Raw genomic sequence first — 20,221 nt, 5'->3', positions numbered from 1 at the left:
TGGTGTTTCATCTACACGGTCACTCTCGGCATATTTGTTTGTTGTCTCCTGGCGATGAAATTAGCAAGAACTAAATAATTATGATCATAACATACAAAGTTAAAGGTGTAAAACATTCAAAAATGGACTAAAATTACCAACATAATGGGAAGAAATAAGACTCGACATTATATCAAAGACGTCTATGTTGCGTTTGTTGTGTGTTGCAGAGATATCTATTGAAGCTAGCATGCTAACCAGCTATTTTTCGCAATTGCTTTTATAGTCACACTTTTACTGTGATGATAAAGGCCTCAAGAGTCTGCAAATGGTAGGTTGAGGTACATTTAAAGTGCTTGATTTTTACTTTTAAAACTGTACGCAACCTGGCATTTACCAGTAGGCGTATGTCCCTAAATGACAAACCATTCCTTCAAGCGCCTCTACGCCTTTTATGCCACCCAATATTCTTTCTCAAAGATGCTCCGTGCAATCCCACCTCCTCTCCATCTTTCTTCCCTTCCTCATTATCTCCCTCCATAATTTAGCATCCTCCACCCTGAGTCATTTTTTCTTCCTCACTCCCTCCTCGATTCATCTCCTCCTTATCCCTCTTGTCTCACACTCCCACCTACCCGTCTTATCCCTCCATGCATCCCTCCGTCCCACTTCCCATCCTCCCTCCTCTCCAGCCTCTCGCACTGTCTCCCACCTTCGCGTCCTCCCACCTCCTCTTTGCCTTGGTTTCCTTTTGTCCTTTCCGAGCGAGGCCAAATCTAATCTCTTCCACACTCCCACTTTTTCCCACTCACTCGTCTTTCAGTGTTGGCATCCAGCTTTTTATCCTCTTCCGTGCTCCCACTCCTTCTGCTTCCCCTCACTTCATTTTTCGCTCTCCTGCGTCGAGTTGGGGACGCGAAGCTGTCGTCTTGCCTCTTATTTATTTATCTCTGAATCTCCTTCATCCTTGTGGATCTGGAGACTGGAGAGTGGAATATTTTCTTTACCTTCCTGACTGTTTGTCATATGTTCTTGGCTATTCCTTCATCCCTTATAGCCATAACAAGCTTCCTTCCTCGCCGCACTATACTCACTCTTTCTCACCCCCTTTAGTTCTGGGCGCGCAGCCACCCCCTTCTCCCTCGCTAACGAGCTCTGAGTGAAACGACTGAAAATGATATGCAATTAGTACTCAGCCTTCACAGTGTGTGTGTGTGTGTGTGTGTGTGTGTGTGTGTGCACATGTGACAGATTGAGACGGAGTTTGTGTGTGAATGTGAACGTATGTGCAAGTTTCAGATGGTGTGTGTGTGTGTGTGTGTGTGTGTGTGTGTGTGTGTGTTTGTGTGCGCCCTCAGGTTCTGGCGAGTAAAGAGCTAATGTACTTTCCATGTACTGTGATAACGTAGGATGTGTCCATCGAGGGCAAGTCGTGCGTGTCTGTGCATGCACGTATGTGGAAATGGCCAAGTACTGTCTCAGGTATTTCACTCTACATATATACATTTTCATGAACATATCTGAGATTAAATGGAACGTAAAATGAAAGCACAGGTGTGTGTGTGCAGGAGCTCACCTCTCTGTCACAGGTCACTACATTATACATCCTCCACTGTGATCTCCCCAACCCTGGCAATCTATCTCAGGGCGCACATGAAAATTCATTTTAATAGAATTACATTTTAATGAAACGGCCATTGCACTCTTGACTCTGCAGATGACCTGCAGTAATTCTATGATGATCCACTCAGAAAAAAGGAATATGTCATGTGGAAGCCATTTATTTTTTTTTGATCAGCGCGCTGCACTAAAAAATATTTCCACTAATTCAATTTTCTTGCCGGGAATCATGCATGTTGGGTAATTGCACCATATTTTTTTAAGTGGGTTGAAAAGCTGGTTTAACAGCATTGTAATACTGAACACAGTCGATTCAAAATGATATTTCTTGTCACATAAAAGGCTCAGTGAATTTATCAAGTACTTGGTGTATTATTTAAACGAGTAGTTCCCAAAGTTACCCGCTGGTTGTGACCACTAGCCACAAGCCAAGGGTGGCACATACAGTACAAGGATTTCGAATCTGGTTTTTACATTTCACTGTCATTAACTCACACTGAAATAGACCTACAGCTAGGGACAAGGACAACAATAATTGATCAAATATATTTAAAGGATGATATAGAATAAAAAATTGGGAATTGTCAGGGCTGCACGGTATGATGGCATGTCAAAAGAAAGACGTATACAGACATTACGACCAGTGTGCATATAGACATGTTTACATGCATGTTATTTACAAAATCAATCCCCCCATGTACAGCACACGTATTTAACAAGGCAACATTTACATAAACAAGATCTTATTGCATGAACTGAGATCGCCGTGTTGTTTTGGGTCGGCAGTAGCTCAGTCTGCAGGAACTTGGACCAGTCTATACTTTATGTGGACTGGAAGCTGGAGAGGTGCCATCTCACCTCCTGAGCACTGCAGATGTGCCCTTGAGCAAGGCACCAAACCCCTAACTGCTTTTGGCCCCCTCGCTCTGACCACCTGTCCAGTAATTCATGTGAATAGGTCCTGTTTGTCCTTAGGGCCTGTGTATGTAAAATATGAATGAATTTCCCTGTAAAGGGATTAATACTGTACATCTCGTCTTCGTCCCTGTTTTCCTGGAACATCATAATTATTGTTGCTCCAGGACCATCATTGCAGCTGACCAATCACGTTTAAGTAATGTCACTGCTCTACACCTCAATCAACCACAGGTTCCTCAGCACTCATAAGAAGATTCAACATAGTGAAGCCTCACTCCCAATTACAATGCTGAACGTCTTTAATATAAAGAGTGTCTTCCATTGTCTTTGATGGTAATATCTCACACTATCTAACACGACGTGTGGATAATAGGATGTTAGAGTCGACCCGGTTATTGCTGATGTCATAATATGCTGCAACAAAACACTCTTGTCAGGTCAGAGTATGTTTGACTGCTCAGACTTGCTTGAACCTGGATGAGATATTTGCATCAGACGATAAACAATATGTGCGCTGCGTTGACCCCGGTCGCAGATGAAAGGCTCTCTCCTCATCTTTGAAGCTCACTTGGAGGGAAACCTGTTAAGTTCAATCGGAGTTTACACCCTCGCCCCGGCCATGAGAGTTGATTGGACTCGGTGTCCTTAACGTGGTGCTGAAGTGTTGAATGTGGAGATTTCCACCGGGGAAAACATTTTGGAAATCATTTTTTAAGGTGCAGCGAGGAAATGTGAGTTCAGCCATAGAAGCTCAAATATGAGATGTGGTGCAGAGGTGCGTGCATATACTTTATGCTCCAGACTGCACTGCAGCATCCATAGTGATATATTTTATATGTGTCAGTTGGAGAGGAAAGGATTTACACTGCGTATCTGAAAAAGACTATTCAGGTGCTGCAATAAAATATGGCTAATTTAGTACTTAGAAGAATGTAGCCGGTGCTTGGCTGTAAATAATTGGGCTTCCATGTGGTTCTGCTGTGTAATACATGTATCTCCTGGCGGGTTTGTCATCGGTGATTTCATCAGTGAGCGAATGTAAGATATTTACAAGCATATCAGAAGCCTAAAGCAAGGGTTGTTCCAATAGACAGGAGGACCACATGCAAAATAATGTACTTGGCTGCGAGGTAACGGTACCGACTGAATTTAAAAGACCAGATTCCCTCCGTAGACATACTGTATCTTCTACGACACTTGTGGGGGTTTCCATTTTCCTTCTTAAATTGTCAGAGATCAAATATAAACTTGGCAGCTCTTCAGAGGGCCCCTCAGTACGGCAAAGGCACAGCTGGGCAGGAAAACGCAGACATGCGATATTAGATTTGACATGTATTCTTTAGCATTGTCAGAAAAAAAAGAACGAGTTTACACCTTTGACACGTCGGGAGCAGCAATGCGAGGGAAAAGACTTCCCGAGTAGGAGACGTTAAAAAAGTTTAAGACAAATAGTTGACACAATATTTACTTTGACAGTTTTGGGTTATTTGTTTTGTGTTTTTTTAAGGAAAAGACAAAATGAAAGTTGGGATACTGTAGATGTTTGTCATGTCATTGGTCAGAAGAAAGGGAAGCTTTTTTGATGACACTTAAGTTAAGACTCGTCACTAGCTTTATTTCTTCGACCTTCTTGGGCTCTTGGCATACTGGAGTCAGAGTTTCCTCTGTGTTCCTTTCTGCTTGCTGTAATGTGATTATTTGCTAATTTGGTAAAAATATGCACCACTAAACCTCAACATCAACCGAAATGACAAGCGCCTTAAGGCGGGTCATGCATTATTACCTCATGTAATCTTAAGGCCTTGTACTGTAGCTGAGCCCTGAGTGAAAATGGAGTTTAAAGACCTTATTATTTCAGTTTATATTGTGCGTTCATGCTGCCTATTCCTAAATAAATGTGTGTTTAATCAAATCCCCGACGAACTAATTGACACACAGCAAACCTTGGGCCCAGGTAGTGTTGCAGCTCATGAGTAATCCTTGGTTCCTCGGGCTCTTGGCAAAATATAATTAAACTGCCATGTTTAGTCTGCGCGGTGCTTGATGGGTGCTTACATGAAACAATATGGAGAGAGTTAGAAGTGTGTGGGTCAAGAGCATTCAGATGTGTGGATAGGAAGGAGGAAAGTTTTGTTCATGTTAGTTTTGGTCATGGTTAAACAAAAAAATCACTAATATTCAAGCTGCGTTTACAGCTGAATGAATCTAGAATTGAACCTGCCCTTTCTGCTGCGCTACATCAATATTGAATTATTCTGTTAATCAATTTTATGGTAAAGAAAAATATTTCTCACATTTTTTGTGCAATTTGCACATTTATTGATGCTTAAACTATAACGGCATAGAAAAATAACCTTATTGGAACAATAACAAGCAGACTTTGTGTTCATCTTTATAAGATCTATATAAGAAGAAATGAGAGAAAACAGTCTTTTATTACCATAATTGTCATTTATGTGTGTAAATAAGACTCTTGAGTCTGTTTCAGCAGGAGATAGACCACATTAAAGAAGCAAGATGCTTATAAAAAGCCATTTTATTCGACTTAAATGAATGAATAAACTGAAATGCACACACCCTCATTTTTTTTAATTTCAACCAATTTGTTTGCATTACCTTTTTTATAAGTATAAATATAATTTTATTTCGTCCGTACCCTTACATGTCATGTCTTGTATACAGGTATACAGGTAAATGTCCAGCCTGATTTGTTATATTAAAGCTCCATACATTTTTATTTTATACATTAGATATAAAACATGTAACATTTTGCTTACCTAATGCTTTAAAGGTGCAATATGTAAGAATTTTAGTAAGAAATGTCAAATATGTTATGACATCTATATATTGTGTTGCAGAGATACTTACTGATGTTAGCATGCTAACCAGCTAGCCGTGGCCACTCTCCTGGGTCCTCCGAGCTCACAGTCGGGACCGCAAGCTGCACTGCTAACTGGGCTAAAAAGCTAACAGTTAGGGGTTTCTCTGGTAATATGCTGCCCTCTATTTGTTCGAGTATGAATTCAGCATGTGGCCAGTAATTACATATTGCGCCTTTTTATGTAGAATTATAAACCTTGCCATTATTGACACCTAGCAGAACTTTATCCAATCACACTGTGCAGCTAAACTCATTGTCCCCAGTCTCGGCATCAAACCCTCCTCCCCTCCGCCGGGGATAATGTCCGACTCTGCACTGTACAGATGTTTCAGGTCAATCCTCTTCACTGATCCTCCGTGTTATCTAACGCCGAGTTTTGCCAACAGTTTGAAGCGGCAGTATTTATTGTCACCACTCTCGTTGAGCATTTGCTGTAGTGCAATTCCCAGCTCCCTACTCTCGCTGAAGGCACATCATCCTCTTCCTGTGTAGCTCAGCCTTATTGAGAAATAAGTTACTATTACTAATGATACACAGGACTTTAATTCTGTAACTGGCTGCACTGAGGGACAGATGTTGCTGCAGGCTCTTTAATTTGTCTGCGTCAAATTAGTATACAATGAATTTCATAAACCCTCGAGGGCCCTCATTCAATCAGTGTTGCCTTATGTTTTCAAAGTAGAAGAATTATGTGAGGAGAAAAAACTAGGCCAAACCTGATTTATACGTATATTTTTAGTCCGTGCATGGATGCCAAGTGTTTGACTCTCAATTCAAAATGTTCACTTGTCTTGTGTGCCACTGAAATGTGTTTATTTGCATAATATTAAAGGACTTCCATCTCTGTGAAAAGGCAGCCATTAGAAAATTCTGATACATCAATCATAAGTTTTGAGGTTTTTCAGTGCCGTTTCTTCTTCGGCCTCAATTTGAATTAATATGCAAAGAAAGCGATTGGTTTCATGAGCGAACAGCTGACTGAACAAATGAATGAGCAAATTACCTCTTACCATATTTCAGCTTAAGTATTCTTTATTATCTTCATTTCAGCCTGGCTTTACAAGTTTGGATGAGTAACTGGAGGTATTTAAAAAAAGATGAGGTGTTGCCAAGCAGAAAAGCAAACCCCGGGTTAGTTTATTGTCCAACATTTAGTCTCGGGCGCCGTAAATTTCACACCAGAGAGCAGAAGAGGCAAAACATTTATATTCATACGCGGTGTCCTAACAGAGGATCTGACAATATGTTGGACTAGAAACTAATCTGAGTTTGGTTAACAGTCTGGCATCCTAATTAAGCCATAAAGAAGACACCAAGAATAATTTCCAGAACAACTGTTGGGGGCATCGCTCTCAAAGTGCCACGTTTCATCTCGTCCTCTTTGTTGTTTAAGGATGTGAGCGGAGCTGTCCAATTTCAAAAATACCAACTTATTCATGAAAGTGTAACAAAAACATGACGTTAGCGCCTGTCCAAGTAATCAGGAGAGGATCTGCTTTTTTTCCACCAACACATTTCACACCAGGCTGATGCATAATTGTCCTTCTGTTTGGCCAGAATGCGGATACTAGCTAATTGAGACATTAAGGAGAAGGAAGCCAAAACGGTGTCCAAAATCTGAGCTTGTTTGCTAATGTGTGCGCCTTCTGTCTCTCATTCACCCTTCAAGGCGGAGAGGCTTCCCAGTTGTCTGTTTATGTTTGGCAGCGGATTTGGGCGCGGGGACGCAGACATTTACAGAATTACGTGTCCCCACCCTCTGTGTCCGTCCACTGCTGCATTTAAATTGTCTGGGGAAAAAAATAATTAAAAATTAAAAACAACAATGACAAAATACCATTATACATTCCAGCTATGCATTAAAATATGAGAGGTCAGGAAGCTTAACCCAGCAAGTCTCATTTGAGCGTTACATTTAAATAAATGCATACAAATGAGCCAAAAATTGATGTTGAGGCTTATAACTAATATTTTTTTCACCTTTTCCATTTGAATTATTAATTATTACAATTACTGAATTAGAAATGTGCATAATGTATTAAAAATGCATTTTTAGATATATCTGAATAAAATGTACTGTAAATGTAATCAATGTGTATGATGAAGACCAAAAAAGTTTTCTGAAGAACTGATTGTTGGTGAAGCTAACACTGATGTTAGCCTGTTGGCTTTAAATTTCCCGCACCATGTAATAATGGGTATATGTCTTCTCCTCCACTGGGGTTCATTAAGCTTCCCACACATAGCTTTAATTGAAGGCCCGTCCTTTCTTGTTCACTACAGCAAGCTAACTAGCCAGTGACGAGTGAAGTGAAACAGCTTTTGTCCTGGATTCATGTAGATTCCTAACAAAGATGCCGACATGACGGACGAGTGCCGAAAGAAGAATCGACTTCTAGTTGGACGTCTTAAAATGCCAGGTCTGAGATAGGATAGGACGCAACCTTGAATTTAGGAATGGCTCCTTTAATACAAAGATGGGGAAATCCTAGGATAATCCTAAGATCCTATATAGCACAGCTAAGGAGGCACACTAATTTCTGGTCAAACAGAAGTTATGTTGCTATTTCAGTAGTTGTTTTCAAATCTAAAACTGGATTCTCCATTTCCTGCTCGCTTCCCCAGGAGCCGTTGTTAAAGCAAAATCAAATTACAACAAAGGTTTTTTTGTATTAATTGACTTTGTTTAGGCTATTAAGAGGCATCCATGTGGGATTGTTTTCTTGTCATGCATCATTGATTAATTTGTTCAAATAAAAAGTGCTGCAAACATCCTCACATCCGCTGCAAATCCACACCAACCGCTCTGTGAGTTGAGGCCAAGAATAGCTGGAGATGTTTGTATTCAATAAATAGCCTAACTGGTCCTTTGAACCTTGGAGTAAGCAGAAAAGAAAACATTCTCCACAGCGACATCGAGGGACATTTAAGGCTGTTCACGCAATGTTCAGGCCGTCAATCACTTGATTCACCTCATTGCTTCCCTCTTACTTTAACAGTGTGGACCTGGTGCATGCCCAGCTGCATGTGTGCGAGGGCCGCAGCCTGCCAGATCTGAACCTCAAACAAGACAAGATCCGGGTGAACGGCTGCGCCATCCAGTGCAGAGTGACGACCGAAGACCCGGCCAGAGGCTTCCAGCCAGACACCGGCAGGATCGAGGTAGGGTTGCTCTTAAAATGACCTGGAGACCTTTTCCATGCTGTCTTCAGGGAGACAACACCTTCCTGACACGCGACTTACAAAGTCTGGAGGGAAGCCTGCAAGACAAAAATACTATTGCCTACATAATTTCAAGTAACTCTCTCAGGCTTTTTTTTCCAACTGACTGGCTAACTCAAATGTTTAAAGTACCCTGTGGAGTTTTTTTTTTTATCACTACTACCACTGTGGAGCAGTGTTTATTAGTGGGTTGTTGTTTGTTTGTTCTAATTCATAGACACATGATGCACATTCCTGCAAATGGCTTTAGATTCTTCACTAATTCAGAGGTGTGGAAACTCGCAATGCACCAACAAATGCAGGGGATACGACTGCTAACAAGCAAATATGGATGTAAACAGTTTTCAAAAATATATATATATATATATATATATATATAAAAAAAAGGCTTTGCAAATGTTTCATGAGTGAGGAAATGCTTTGAACACATTTCTCGAGGATACACACTAAGTGTTTTGGTGAGGAACACTGAATGTAAACAGACACCTTGTTTTTTTTTTTTTTTTGAGAAAACTCCACAGTGCACCTTTTAACAGCCACCTCAGGTGTTGAGCATCGCACATGTTGATGTTACTAAACAACACTCTGTGTGGTTCAAAGGAGCGTAGAAACCAAATTAAACTCATTTTCTGTATCACTGAGATGCTGCAACATCGAGTGGTGTGCCATATCCCAACTTGGCACATTAAGCTCTCTGCTTCCAAGTTTAATTATACGACATCATTCTCTCTTCCGCTAAGCATGCTAAATTTAGGCAGCATCAGTTCGGTCCATATGTCATATACACTTGGCTTGCAGAGCAACATGGCATCGCATTAGAGTCTCCTTCCTCGCCTCATGGCAAACGTTGCCTTCATTTAAAGCTGCTGCAAGTGATATCTTTTTATTAAAATGAGTGTTAAATAGCTCTGTTTATAGAGAGTGTTTGGTCAGTAAGTACGCAGCATCGGTCAGCATTTTTAGTTTGGGGTTCACATGTTTTCCCAGTGCTCTGGTGTGTCCCCCGCAAGCTTCAGAAACACGTATAAAAGGTTAGTTGTACTTATACGTTAAAGCACTGGCTTATAGCTGGAGGTGGTCCCCAGGTGATGTATGATGGCTGCCCTGTGCGCCACACGGGTGGGTTTAATGCAGGGAACAAGTCTCACTATGTTGCCCTCAGGATGGTTGTATGTGATGAAGAACGATTCTTCCTCAGAGGAAAGAGCAAGGAAGTGAAAGTTGCACAAAGCTTTCAAGCAGATTGATGACTCCCACTGGGATCCATAGTACAAGCATCGCTGATGATAGTAAAAATATCAGTTAAAGGAGCTTTATATTGATGAGATATTACAGAACGTCCTCATCTAACTGCACGCCGCATACAGTATTGCATGAACACGTGTGCGCACAGTCGCAGCTGCAGAGATCAACCGGCGCTTGAATTATAGGTATGTCATATTGATCCCTGTAGTAGCTCTCAGCAGTGCAATTAGAAACGCACATTGCCATATGAGGTCTGTGAGTGGGATGACATGATTTCTCTGTGTGCATGTGCATTTCTGCATGAGTGCGTGAGGATGTGTTTGTCTTTGTTCTGCGCGAGGGTTGCATTTGTTTTTATAAATGCTTTTTATTGAATGACCATTGAGAGTGTGTCCATGTGCCCTCTGTGTGAGAGGACCAGTCATTTCTTCACACATGAGAAGACACAAAGGTCACGTTACTATATATGAGTGCTGTGTGTATCCGTCCACAAGTACATATCCTCTATATATCTACACACAACACTGTACATGCCTTTTGCAATCTTGTCTCTATAAATCTCTCTCTCGCTGATGAGGTCAGATCCCAGGATGCTTTTTCGCTGTCAGGTCCTTTTGCCCTTCACCCTCGGTTGTAACCCGACCCTCGCTTCTTTTCTTGTTCTTTTTATTTCTCCCTATCATTCCACCGTCGTCCTTAATGCTTTCCTTTTTTGCCGTTTCTCTATCAGTTTTAATAGGCCGTCAATTAGATGGTAACGACAGCCACTTTGAATCAATAAAAACAGCTGAAAGAATGTGAGAAAATGGAATAAAAACAAGGTTTGATGGCAATAAAAGAACCATTAGCCAGAATAAAAACAAATTGAACCGCGTGTTGAAGATAACGTTAAGACACGATGGTGATTTTTGACCTCAGCTGGTCGATGTTGCTCAAAAAGCCCTGGGGGCTCGAGCGGCTATGGTTGGGTTATGTTTGGTCTGCAGCCTGGACTCTGCTAAACGCGGGAGGATTGTGCTTGAGGGGAATAAAAGTGAAATGAATTCTTGAACAGTGCAGAGAAGCTAAAAAAACAAGCCATGGCATGTAATGTGTTTTTCAGTCCAGCTTCCTGTCAGAAATCTGCAATCTGTGGCTGAGCAGTGCACACAAGCAGACAAGGGAAGCTGATCTATGTTATGATGATATTGTCTGCATGTTAAAATTTATAGCAATTGGGAAACTATAAATTCCTCGAGTCCCTCTGGTCACTTGGATGCTGTAAATAAAAAAAACTGCCACCGCTGCCCGGTGACTTCAGTGATTTTTGACTCCTTGGGTGTGATTGAATTCGACGTGCACCAGTAGCTTTCCAATCAAACAAATCATCTGTCTCTTGGTTCTGAGCGAGGGGGAGAAATGATTAGTCGTGTCGTGCACGCAGATTTATTTCAATTGAATTTGAGTCCATTAATTTATCACCCAGGGGTGGTTGTTTTAGTTAAATAGTTGACGAGGCTCAGGGATCAGTCACCGCTCTCAGATGATGCGTTTATCTGACAATTTAGATCTCTGAGCCACATTCAAATCATCATAGGTTTGAGATTCACACATGGGTTGGGAATGCACTATAAAGATCTTTTTCAAACGACATCCTCATTACTCTCACTTTGTGATACTTCTCACTGAGAAAATGGCCGCTTTGGCTTTGTAGTGCTTTTTTTTCAGCAACTTGTCTGCGAAGAGTAGCCACAGAATAGCTTGTGACCTTCCCACTTCAAGGACTTTCCGCTGCTTCCACCTCGTGGTTTCCCTCTCCAGCTCCCCATGCATCACTCGAGTCTTCCCTCCCACCTGCCTCTCCGCTCGAAATAATGTACATATTTTCCACATCCTTTTTTCCCCCCGCCTTCAAGCGCTGCTCCTCTCCCTCTGCAGCTCTCTCTTCGCTCATCCTTATATCTGGTCCCCATCTCTCTTCCCCACTTACCCTCTTTTCTTCCCCCCACTTCCGACGCCATTTAGCCGCGCAGTTGAGCCATGAAACGTGTCAACGCTATGCCCCCGCCACCATTACCATGCAATATGAATGAACCAAACACAATCACCACAGGAAGGCATGGATGGAGGAATGCCACGTTTGAGGGACAGATGAATAAATTATTACCGAAGGGGCTGTGACAAGGTTGGTAAAGAGTGACGCACCGAAAGGTGGAGAGCAGGAAAGGCTGCGAAACTCGTCACGCTATGGGCTTTCGGTCGCTCGAGGCATGCAAAGCAACTTGGATTATGGACGAGCGAAGGTGGAATCGCTTCCGTTCCCTTTTCAGAGGAGATGCAGACGCCACACGTCGAGACGCCCAAGTCTTAGACGAGCGAATGGCGTTTGAGAATTCTGCGGCGGTATTAAACTTTGAACTGAAACTCATGCGGCGATAGCGCTGTTGAAAAATCCGTCAGTCTCTCGCTCAGTGTGTTCAACTCCACAAAAAGAGCTGCTGTGTGTCAGCGGGAGTCATACACTGTGGTGAAAACTCTACTCCTTGTGTATATAGAGCAAAAATCATCTGTCCTGCACAAAATGCGAGTATTGAGGTAGATGGAGCAGACGGAGCGATGGGAAATGAGGGAGCTAGGGTTAGAAAACAGTTGGACGCATCAAGACAGGGACGAGGAAGTTTGTCATCGTGTGTAGAGACAATAGACTAATGGGTGTTTTGTGAGCAAAACAGAAGCAAAGATCCAACAGGTCAAATCTGTAATGTACGCCCTTGTTTTTGAGCTTCTTTGACTTCATTTTCTGTTCCGGGGAGAAAAATAGATAAAGGGGTAAAAAAAAAAAAGGCACAGGAAAGCTTTCTATCTCATTCTCTCATCTCCTTTTTAATGGAGCTTTTAGAGCAGGTGAAGGAGATGGGTGAGGAGAGAGCAAGGAAGAAAGCAAAGAGGGATACAAGAGAGCAACGCAAGCAAACAAGGGAGGGGTAGATTGTGTGCACTGAGAGATGTAGAGCAGGATTAAAAACAACCATTACTCAGCTTTTATTTAAAGGTCCGACCCACAGACGCAGTGTCGGGCCCCCTGCTGATGCGCTGTGTCTGCACTATGACTGTCTGGGGCTGTTCGCTGCAGTGCAGATGATTTTCTATTGTGACAGCTATTCAATCCATTCGCACTCTGAATACACTGTGTTAAATCTAACATTTAGGTGGTGAAGGGAAGAAAACTGCACTTACGAATGAGCACTGAACCTGCTGCAAGCAGTTGGTGTGAATACCGTCTGCCTATTTTTTATCGTCAGTGGACAAAACCAATCTCGATTCAAGGTCTACTTTCTTTTTGTTTTTTAGCTTTGGACCGTTTGAGGTTTTCGTTCATCAGCAGCAAAGTTTCTCGAGTTGTTGTTTTATCCTTAAAGTGGAAACGGATACCTTCCACCTATAGCGTTCAATGTGGTGTCATTGTAAGCACTGCAGATGCAAAGACAAAAGGATCGCTTTCAGTTTCCCTCAACTACCAACAACACCGGACAGAAAGTGAGGTTATTCATTCATTCAGCCTATAATGGAGATGTGAAAGCCAATAGAAATGGTGCCAGACTGAAGATTGCAGACTGGTATGCAAACTGAAGTGTGGAAGGAATAGTGGATTTGTGCCAGCGTGATCCTCCTGAAGTCATTATGACAGGTGTGAGTGCAACAGGTCTAGGGTTAGCGTTAAGGGTGTGGTTATGTTTAGAGTCAGTTCAAGCAGGAATACTGGGTTTTTCTCGGGAATCGTGATGACGGCGGTTGCTTTAAAGCGTGATGGGATTGTGGCTTGTGTAAGGGACGTCCCGCAGAGCTGAATTTTTAATATGTTGTAATAATATCTGTCTACTGGATATGAAATCCGTACGAAATGACAATTTCAGCTCCGGCTGTCACGAAGCTCGCAGCTAACACTATGTACACAGCTTCGCCGCTCTACCGTTTACCTGACAATTGTCACGACAGCAGATTATATAATTGCCAGTGTGATACAGTATATTTACAGAGGTGTAAAATCCTTCCGCGCAGTTTTACAAGTCACTGCATCTTATAGGCTGGTAAAGGAGTTACTCAGCCGTGCTTACCTGACTTTATATTTCATATTCCCAGCCTCACCTGAATGCAGTCCCTTTTCACGGCTGTGTCCTGTCTGAATGCCGAGTGATCTCTTGAGGCTGTCAAAAAAATGTGTCACGTTTAATATGACTGCGATATACTTTTAGGATTTCCTTTACCCTAAGAATTAGAATAAATGAACTTTGGGCTTATACATATAATTTAGTTTCGAGGAATACTGAAGACCAGGAGGGAAGAGTAGTTTTTAATTGGCAGCTCTGTGAGGGAAGAAGCTGTGCTGCTGCTCTGGGAGCAGAACGCAGCACGGGAAGATTTTCTCTTGTTGTAAATCATATAACAATATCGCACCGCACTGTAATGCTTTAACACGTGAGGCATTATACAGTAGAGCGAGCAAAATGCGGTGTTAAGGTAAAGATCGAGAGAGGAGAGGTACATGGAGAGAGAAAATAATAAGACTAGGGTGTGAAGCGAGTGCTGGGAGATGGAGGGGGAGATGAGGATGAGGAGTGATGGATGTCATAGCACGAGGGTAGCGGCAGCCCTGTCGACAAGGCTGACAGGGAGGGATGGACTGCGTGCTTCGGGATCAAGCAAGCAGGGAGGGAAGCGGAGGGGGGAGGAGTATTAAAGCAGCACCTTGACATTTTGTATTTTAATCTATTTTTTCTTCTGCGGCAGCCACTTTTCACATCCAATGTATCCGCCCCAACCTTTTGGCACATAAGCCCTGTGATCAGTGTTGCTTGGTGAGATGTGAAGCTGATTCCAAGAAGTGCGAGCGGGAAAAGCCTTTACTCCCACAGTGCGATAAGTGGATGATGAAGACAATTTACTGAAGCCCGAAATCATGTTACTGCTGTAAAGTAAAGAGAGGAAATATGGCTTTGGGAAAAACGGAAAGGGTGAGGGGGGGGGGGGGGGGGGGGGGGGGTCTGATCGATCTTCACAGTGTGCAGAGAGGTAAAGGAGTGATACATGTGTCTATATCTGATGGCATCAACAAGGGAGCAGCAATCACACTCCTGTTGTTTTCCCATCTATCTGCTGATCTCCCCATCAGCATCTTTTCAACAGATATCTCCATTTGTCTGTGGCTGAACATTTCATCCATCCTCCATCTTTCTCTTTCAAACCTCTTTCTCCTAATTTCTCATATTTGGTCACCTCATTTCCAGATGTTTCCCTCGCAACACCTCATCCCTCAGCCTCTTTTAACATTCCCACCATGTCCCCACGTCAAGACGGCAAGTAATAAGGCCAAATCCTGCCGTTCCTCTCTCCTCCCCTGGTTACTCAGCACCTCATTTCACTTCTTCCTTGTCCCCCCGCCTTCTCACTTTCCTTCCTTCCCCCGCTGTCATGTGCTATTCAGTTGACTGTTTTTTAAAAAAAACAAAAAAAAAAAGCTCCATGTAGCTCACAGAGGAATGAAAACCCTTACTCTGGCAGTACTTGGAAGCCTGGAGGGAGCTGCAACACCTCACCTCTCCATCCTCTCTCCTTCCTTATCACTCTAATTTGAATATCAGAAACGGATTTAGCTGCCATCCCATAATTCATCCAATAAATCACTTGTCTTCGTCTCCTCAATACGTCAAGCAGCCTCACTCACATCCGTCTCTGTTTCCACCACCCAACCCGACATGCATCTTTCTCTTGTTTGTTTCTTTTAATGGAACACATTTGCATGCGTCACTCAATGTATTAATAATACCTTTAACAATGCCGCTGTGTGTGTGTGTGTGTGTGTGTGTGTGTGTGTGTGTGTGTGTGTGTGTGTGTGTGTGTGTGTGTGTGTGTGTGTGTGTGTGTGTGTGTGTGTGTGTGTGTGTGTGTGTGTGTGTGTGTCAGTCATCCTCCAAAGAACAACTTTGAATTTGAAAATAGGTTGAGGCCTAATTAGAGGAAGTGCATTTGTGCAGCTCCACACATCATCGTAAACACCTTAATTTGCACACCATAAACATGCTGCACCCCACACCGGTCCGCGTGTCATTATTAGTCGCCGTTATCTGTCATTTTCTCCATTGCCACACACAAAGCGGTCAGTCACCTATGTAATTGGCGGTGACAGAGCTCAGGTCGTTTTGTGCTTTTTAATTTTGAATTTCTGAGATTTAAAAAAAAGGATAAAATCAAAAATTTTCAGCAAATTATTTCCTCAACACTTAATACAGAATTGTCATCAAGTGGGATCATGGGAGTTGTTGTCTTGATTGTTAAAGGGGCACTTTGTAGTTTTGGAGAACAAATTCAAACTCAGAATTGTAATATTTACAATATTAATGAGGTAATAATACAAACTCAGTAGCATTATTTTTCCATAACTGATAAACAAGCTGTTCTCAGAGGAAAATAAGGTCCCCAGAACAGTTTGAAGCTAGAAAGGTGGCAGGGTCCGCCACATATAAACAAAGTAATACGGTAAGAAATTGTGTTTTCCTTTTTAAAGTCAGTTTGTTTATTCAGTTTATTCAGTCATGAAAACGAAGAGAGTTTGTTTATTTAGTTTGTTTAGGCAAAACAAAATCTCCTCTGTTGAGGATCCCCAAAACTAGACACATTTAAACAACCACTATTGTGGATGAAAGTTTATTCACAAGGCTCAGGCAGGAATGTTCACGGACGGGGTAATTTTATTGGGAATGTTAATTTCTTCACTGACAAAATATGAAAATGCTGTTTTTGCTGAGGTCTGTACCAAACAAGCATGTTCCCCTGTAGGCAGAGGCATCCATATTGCGATTTAGATTTCGATCAATTGTTCAGCCCTTTCGCTAAAAAGTAAAAGAAAAAAGTTGGGTCGAGCTTCATAAGCTCAACACAACTTCATAAGTATAAATAACTACTGTATGTGATGGATAATGGATACTTCTTCTTTCGATACTTGAAAAGATGAGCAAACACCTGCGAGTTGCAGCATGCCTTGCTGTCAGTCACCAGAATTACATTTTCACACACACTGCTCCGTGAAGCGATGATAATTCAGGGTCACCAAGAGCCAGCGCGAACACATACTTCACCAGAACTACCGAGTGTGTATTTTCTCCCTTGAACCAAATGAACCCAAATAGAGGTGTGAGAGCTAGCTTAAACTTGTGACAAGGGAGAAAAATGGAGACGCACGCACACACTGTCCACACCCTGCCTTGTTAACTCTAGTAACATCCAGGACCTCTGACCAGGTGTTAGAACACCGGGAACACACACCTGCAGGAGGGCAAACCACCAGCACTGCAGGTGCAGACACACACGCCGCCGTACAGGGTGTAATTTCCAAAGAAAGCACCTTTGACCTTGAGAAGGTCATGCGTGGAGAGCCTCCGACGTGAGCTGACTTACTCCTGCAGAGTGTGTGTCTCTGTGGAGTGAGTGTGTGTCGTGCCAGTGTGTTATAGTGAGAGAGCCCGTCACTGCGTGTCCTTTCAGTTTCTGCTGTTTTTTTCCACATAATCTTCAGTCAGATCGCATCTATTTTTGATACGATGCCCCCCTCCCCTCCCCGCCCCGCTCCGTCTCTGCCACTCGTCGACATGGCAATTACGGGCTCAAATTAGCCCAGTATTTTATGGAGTGACATTTCTCCCTTTCCTCCATTAGTGCACTCTCCACTCAATTCTCCGCTCATGCATTAGGTAGTATTGTCCAATTACTGTCTCACTTTCTTTTTCCCCCTTTCTCTGCCTCTCTGGTGCCTCTCCTTCCCTTCTCCTCGCTCTGTGCGTCGTCCCACCGTTTCTAAATTCATTTATCAAAATAGCCAGACAAAAATCATTGCTAATGATATAAAACCTGCAAGGAAATCATTGCTAATGATATGGAGTCGAACATTTCAATTGCAAATATTCAACAATTGAAAGTGCAGAGGAATATTTGCCTCCTGATTGCTTTGCCCATATGAGTCAATACAGTGAGTACAGTCTCCGAACACTAAAATCTATTGTCATTCAAAGACCGAAGCTTATTGAAAATTGGGGAAACATGCATGAGCGCACTCTCCGAAATGCTCCGTCACACTCTCAATTTCCAGTTTAACTGCTCCTGGTTCGACGTGTCGTAAAGGAAATCCCGACTATTTACAGGTAATCGGTGCGATAGATTTGTTTTGGTCATTGCAGTTCCTCACCGCAGTGGTATAAAACTCCTCCCAGGGATGAGAGCTATAATGATTACCTGTTTCAACTTTTGGAACAGAAGTTAAATCATTCCTGTGGGGAAATCGGTCTGTTGTGGCAGGAATAGTAAACGGATACATGTCATGGAGGAGTAACAATACAGAGATGAGTGATGAGTTTCCAGCAGAAACTCAAACACTTAGGCATCATTGAGAAGAGCTATAAATTTGAGAGCAAAACATGAATTTGAAAATTACCTGTACGTGCAGAGTAGCAGCAGGAGATTTAATATCTGCTGGCTGAACCACAAAGCATAAATTCAAACCTGAGCGCTATAATAATATCACTATATATAAATTACAATGTAGCGTTAAGATATAACTTAAAGTCTATGCCTCCCCAAACGGATTATTAACTTGGACATTATTGAACTTTTAGAAAAATGGCAGGGCCCGATGATAAAGAAACCGGAGTGTCACAAGTGTGATTTTGAGCTGCTTTCACTTAGATTTGGTTTGCACCAAATGGTTGCTTATATAAAAAAGCTAAATTATTAATCATTAAACATTATCTGATAGGTCAAAACTGCAAACAGAAAGCAGGTTGCTTCCAATACCAAAATCTTGTCCCATACAGATATAACACAGCTAATATCTAGAATCTGACCCTTGCTATGTATTTCCAGATGTTTCTGGTGGAGCGGCATGGCTCTCATTTACATTTTGCCTCGTGCAACAGGCTTCAAGGCAAAGTTGACGATTGTGCATAAAGAGAAAGATGGAGTATTCAAAGAATTATTAAAGTTAGAAAAATGGACATTTAAGTCAAGTGTTGTGGAAGGAAATGCAGCACTTGAAACCTAATACCTAAATATCTTTTGCGAAGTCATTTGCCCTCTCTGAATTAACTGAAACTGATCGCACTCTCAAAAGGTGCAACAGTCGCTCTGAACTTTCTCGGTGGCAGTAAATCCTCAAAGGCCCACCACATGGCCTGGACTGAGCCGTAAAGAAAGCAGTGGCATGTTGTTTCCGTAAATATGTCTGCCCATATTTTCATCTTAGTATAACTCTATTCTATACAATATATTGCATCTTTCCTCGTATTATCCCTCTCGCTCTTCTCTCCGCAGCTATTTCCATCTGCCCTCCTCACTTCCTGCTGTCACTATCAATTTCCTCCTGCTTCCCTGTCTGTGTTTATGTACGTGGGCTTCACTTCATGTACAGGTGTCTGCATCCATACAGGTGTGTTTGTGTGTCTATAATTGAAAAAAGCAAAAAAAAAAAGCAACCCAGCTGCCGTCAAGCCTCCTCCCAGTCTCGTATTCCTGTCGTTTATGTTGTTTTTGCAGCCGATCCACTCTCTCCTCCCTTCCTCCTCCTAACTCCTCTCATTCATCATTCCTCCTCTGTTCTCACGTTCCATCTCTTCTGTCGCTATCTCCCACCTCATATTTTCCTCCGTGCTAGTTTTCCTAGTTATTATTCACTCTTTCTCCCCCCGTCATTTCTCATCTCTCTCTCTCTCGTGTACCTTTCTCTCCCTCCGCTCTGTCAGTTGATTTGTTTTTGCGGCTTCATATTTCTCTCCATGTTTTTCTTTCACCCCGTTCTCACATTGTATCCCCCGTCTATTTTGGCCCCTTTCTCTCTCCTCTTCGATCTCTACCTCTCTTGTTCTTTCCCCTCGTCGGCTCCTCGCCTCTCTCTCGTGTCGCTGATTTGTTTTTGCAGCTCTCCCTTCACTTTCTGCTTTTATTTTCTCTCTCTCATCTCATCTTTACGCTCTTGTTCTGTCGTTTTCCTCCCTCATCCCCCCCCCTCTCTTTTCCATTTATTCGCACATCTCCTATTGTCTCCCCCCCCCCTCTTACATCCTTCCCCTCTGTCTGATTCGCCCTGCCTCCATTCCTCTCTATGGAAATCTTCTCCTTATTTGTCGCTGCTTAGTCCCCCGTTCCTCCACCGTTCTTGGCCCTCCTTTGCTTGTTTATTTCTAAATCGGATTCTTCTCTTCTCTTCCTGCTTCTCTTTATATACACCTGGTCCCCCGTTTCCTCTTTTCACAATATACCTCCCTCTTCCTTTTGCTAACACTGTCCTATTTGTCATTCTCTCCCTGCTTTTTATACCTGGATGCCATTTTCTCA

At 42.5% G+C, this 20,221-nt stretch overlaps 1 protein-coding gene across 3 annotated transcripts in view; it reads left to right on the top strand.

Annotated features, from left to right (window-relative positions):
- The window catches only part of pcxb (pyruvate carboxylase b), a 297,628-nt gene that overhangs the window by 83,855 nt on the left and 193,552 nt on the right, over positions 1 to 20,221 (top strand). For all 3 annotated transcript variants that reach the window (XM_084343541.1, XM_084343543.1, XM_084343542.1), the window contains exon 11: positions 8,398 to 8,560. In XM_084343541.1, coding sequence (XP_084199667.1) covers positions 8,398 to 8,560 — 163 coding nt within the window. The remainder of the gene's footprint in view (positions 1 to 8,397; positions 8,561 to 20,221) is intronic.

This window comes from Pagrus pagrus, assembly GCF_965226575.1.
Source record: "Pagrus pagrus genome assembly, chromosome: 22".
NCBI lineage: Eukaryota > Metazoa > Chordata > Actinopteri > Spariformes > Sparidae > Pagrus > Pagrus pagrus.
Note: the sequence above shows the minus strand (reverse complement) of the source record. Positions and strands in the feature narration are given on the sequence as shown.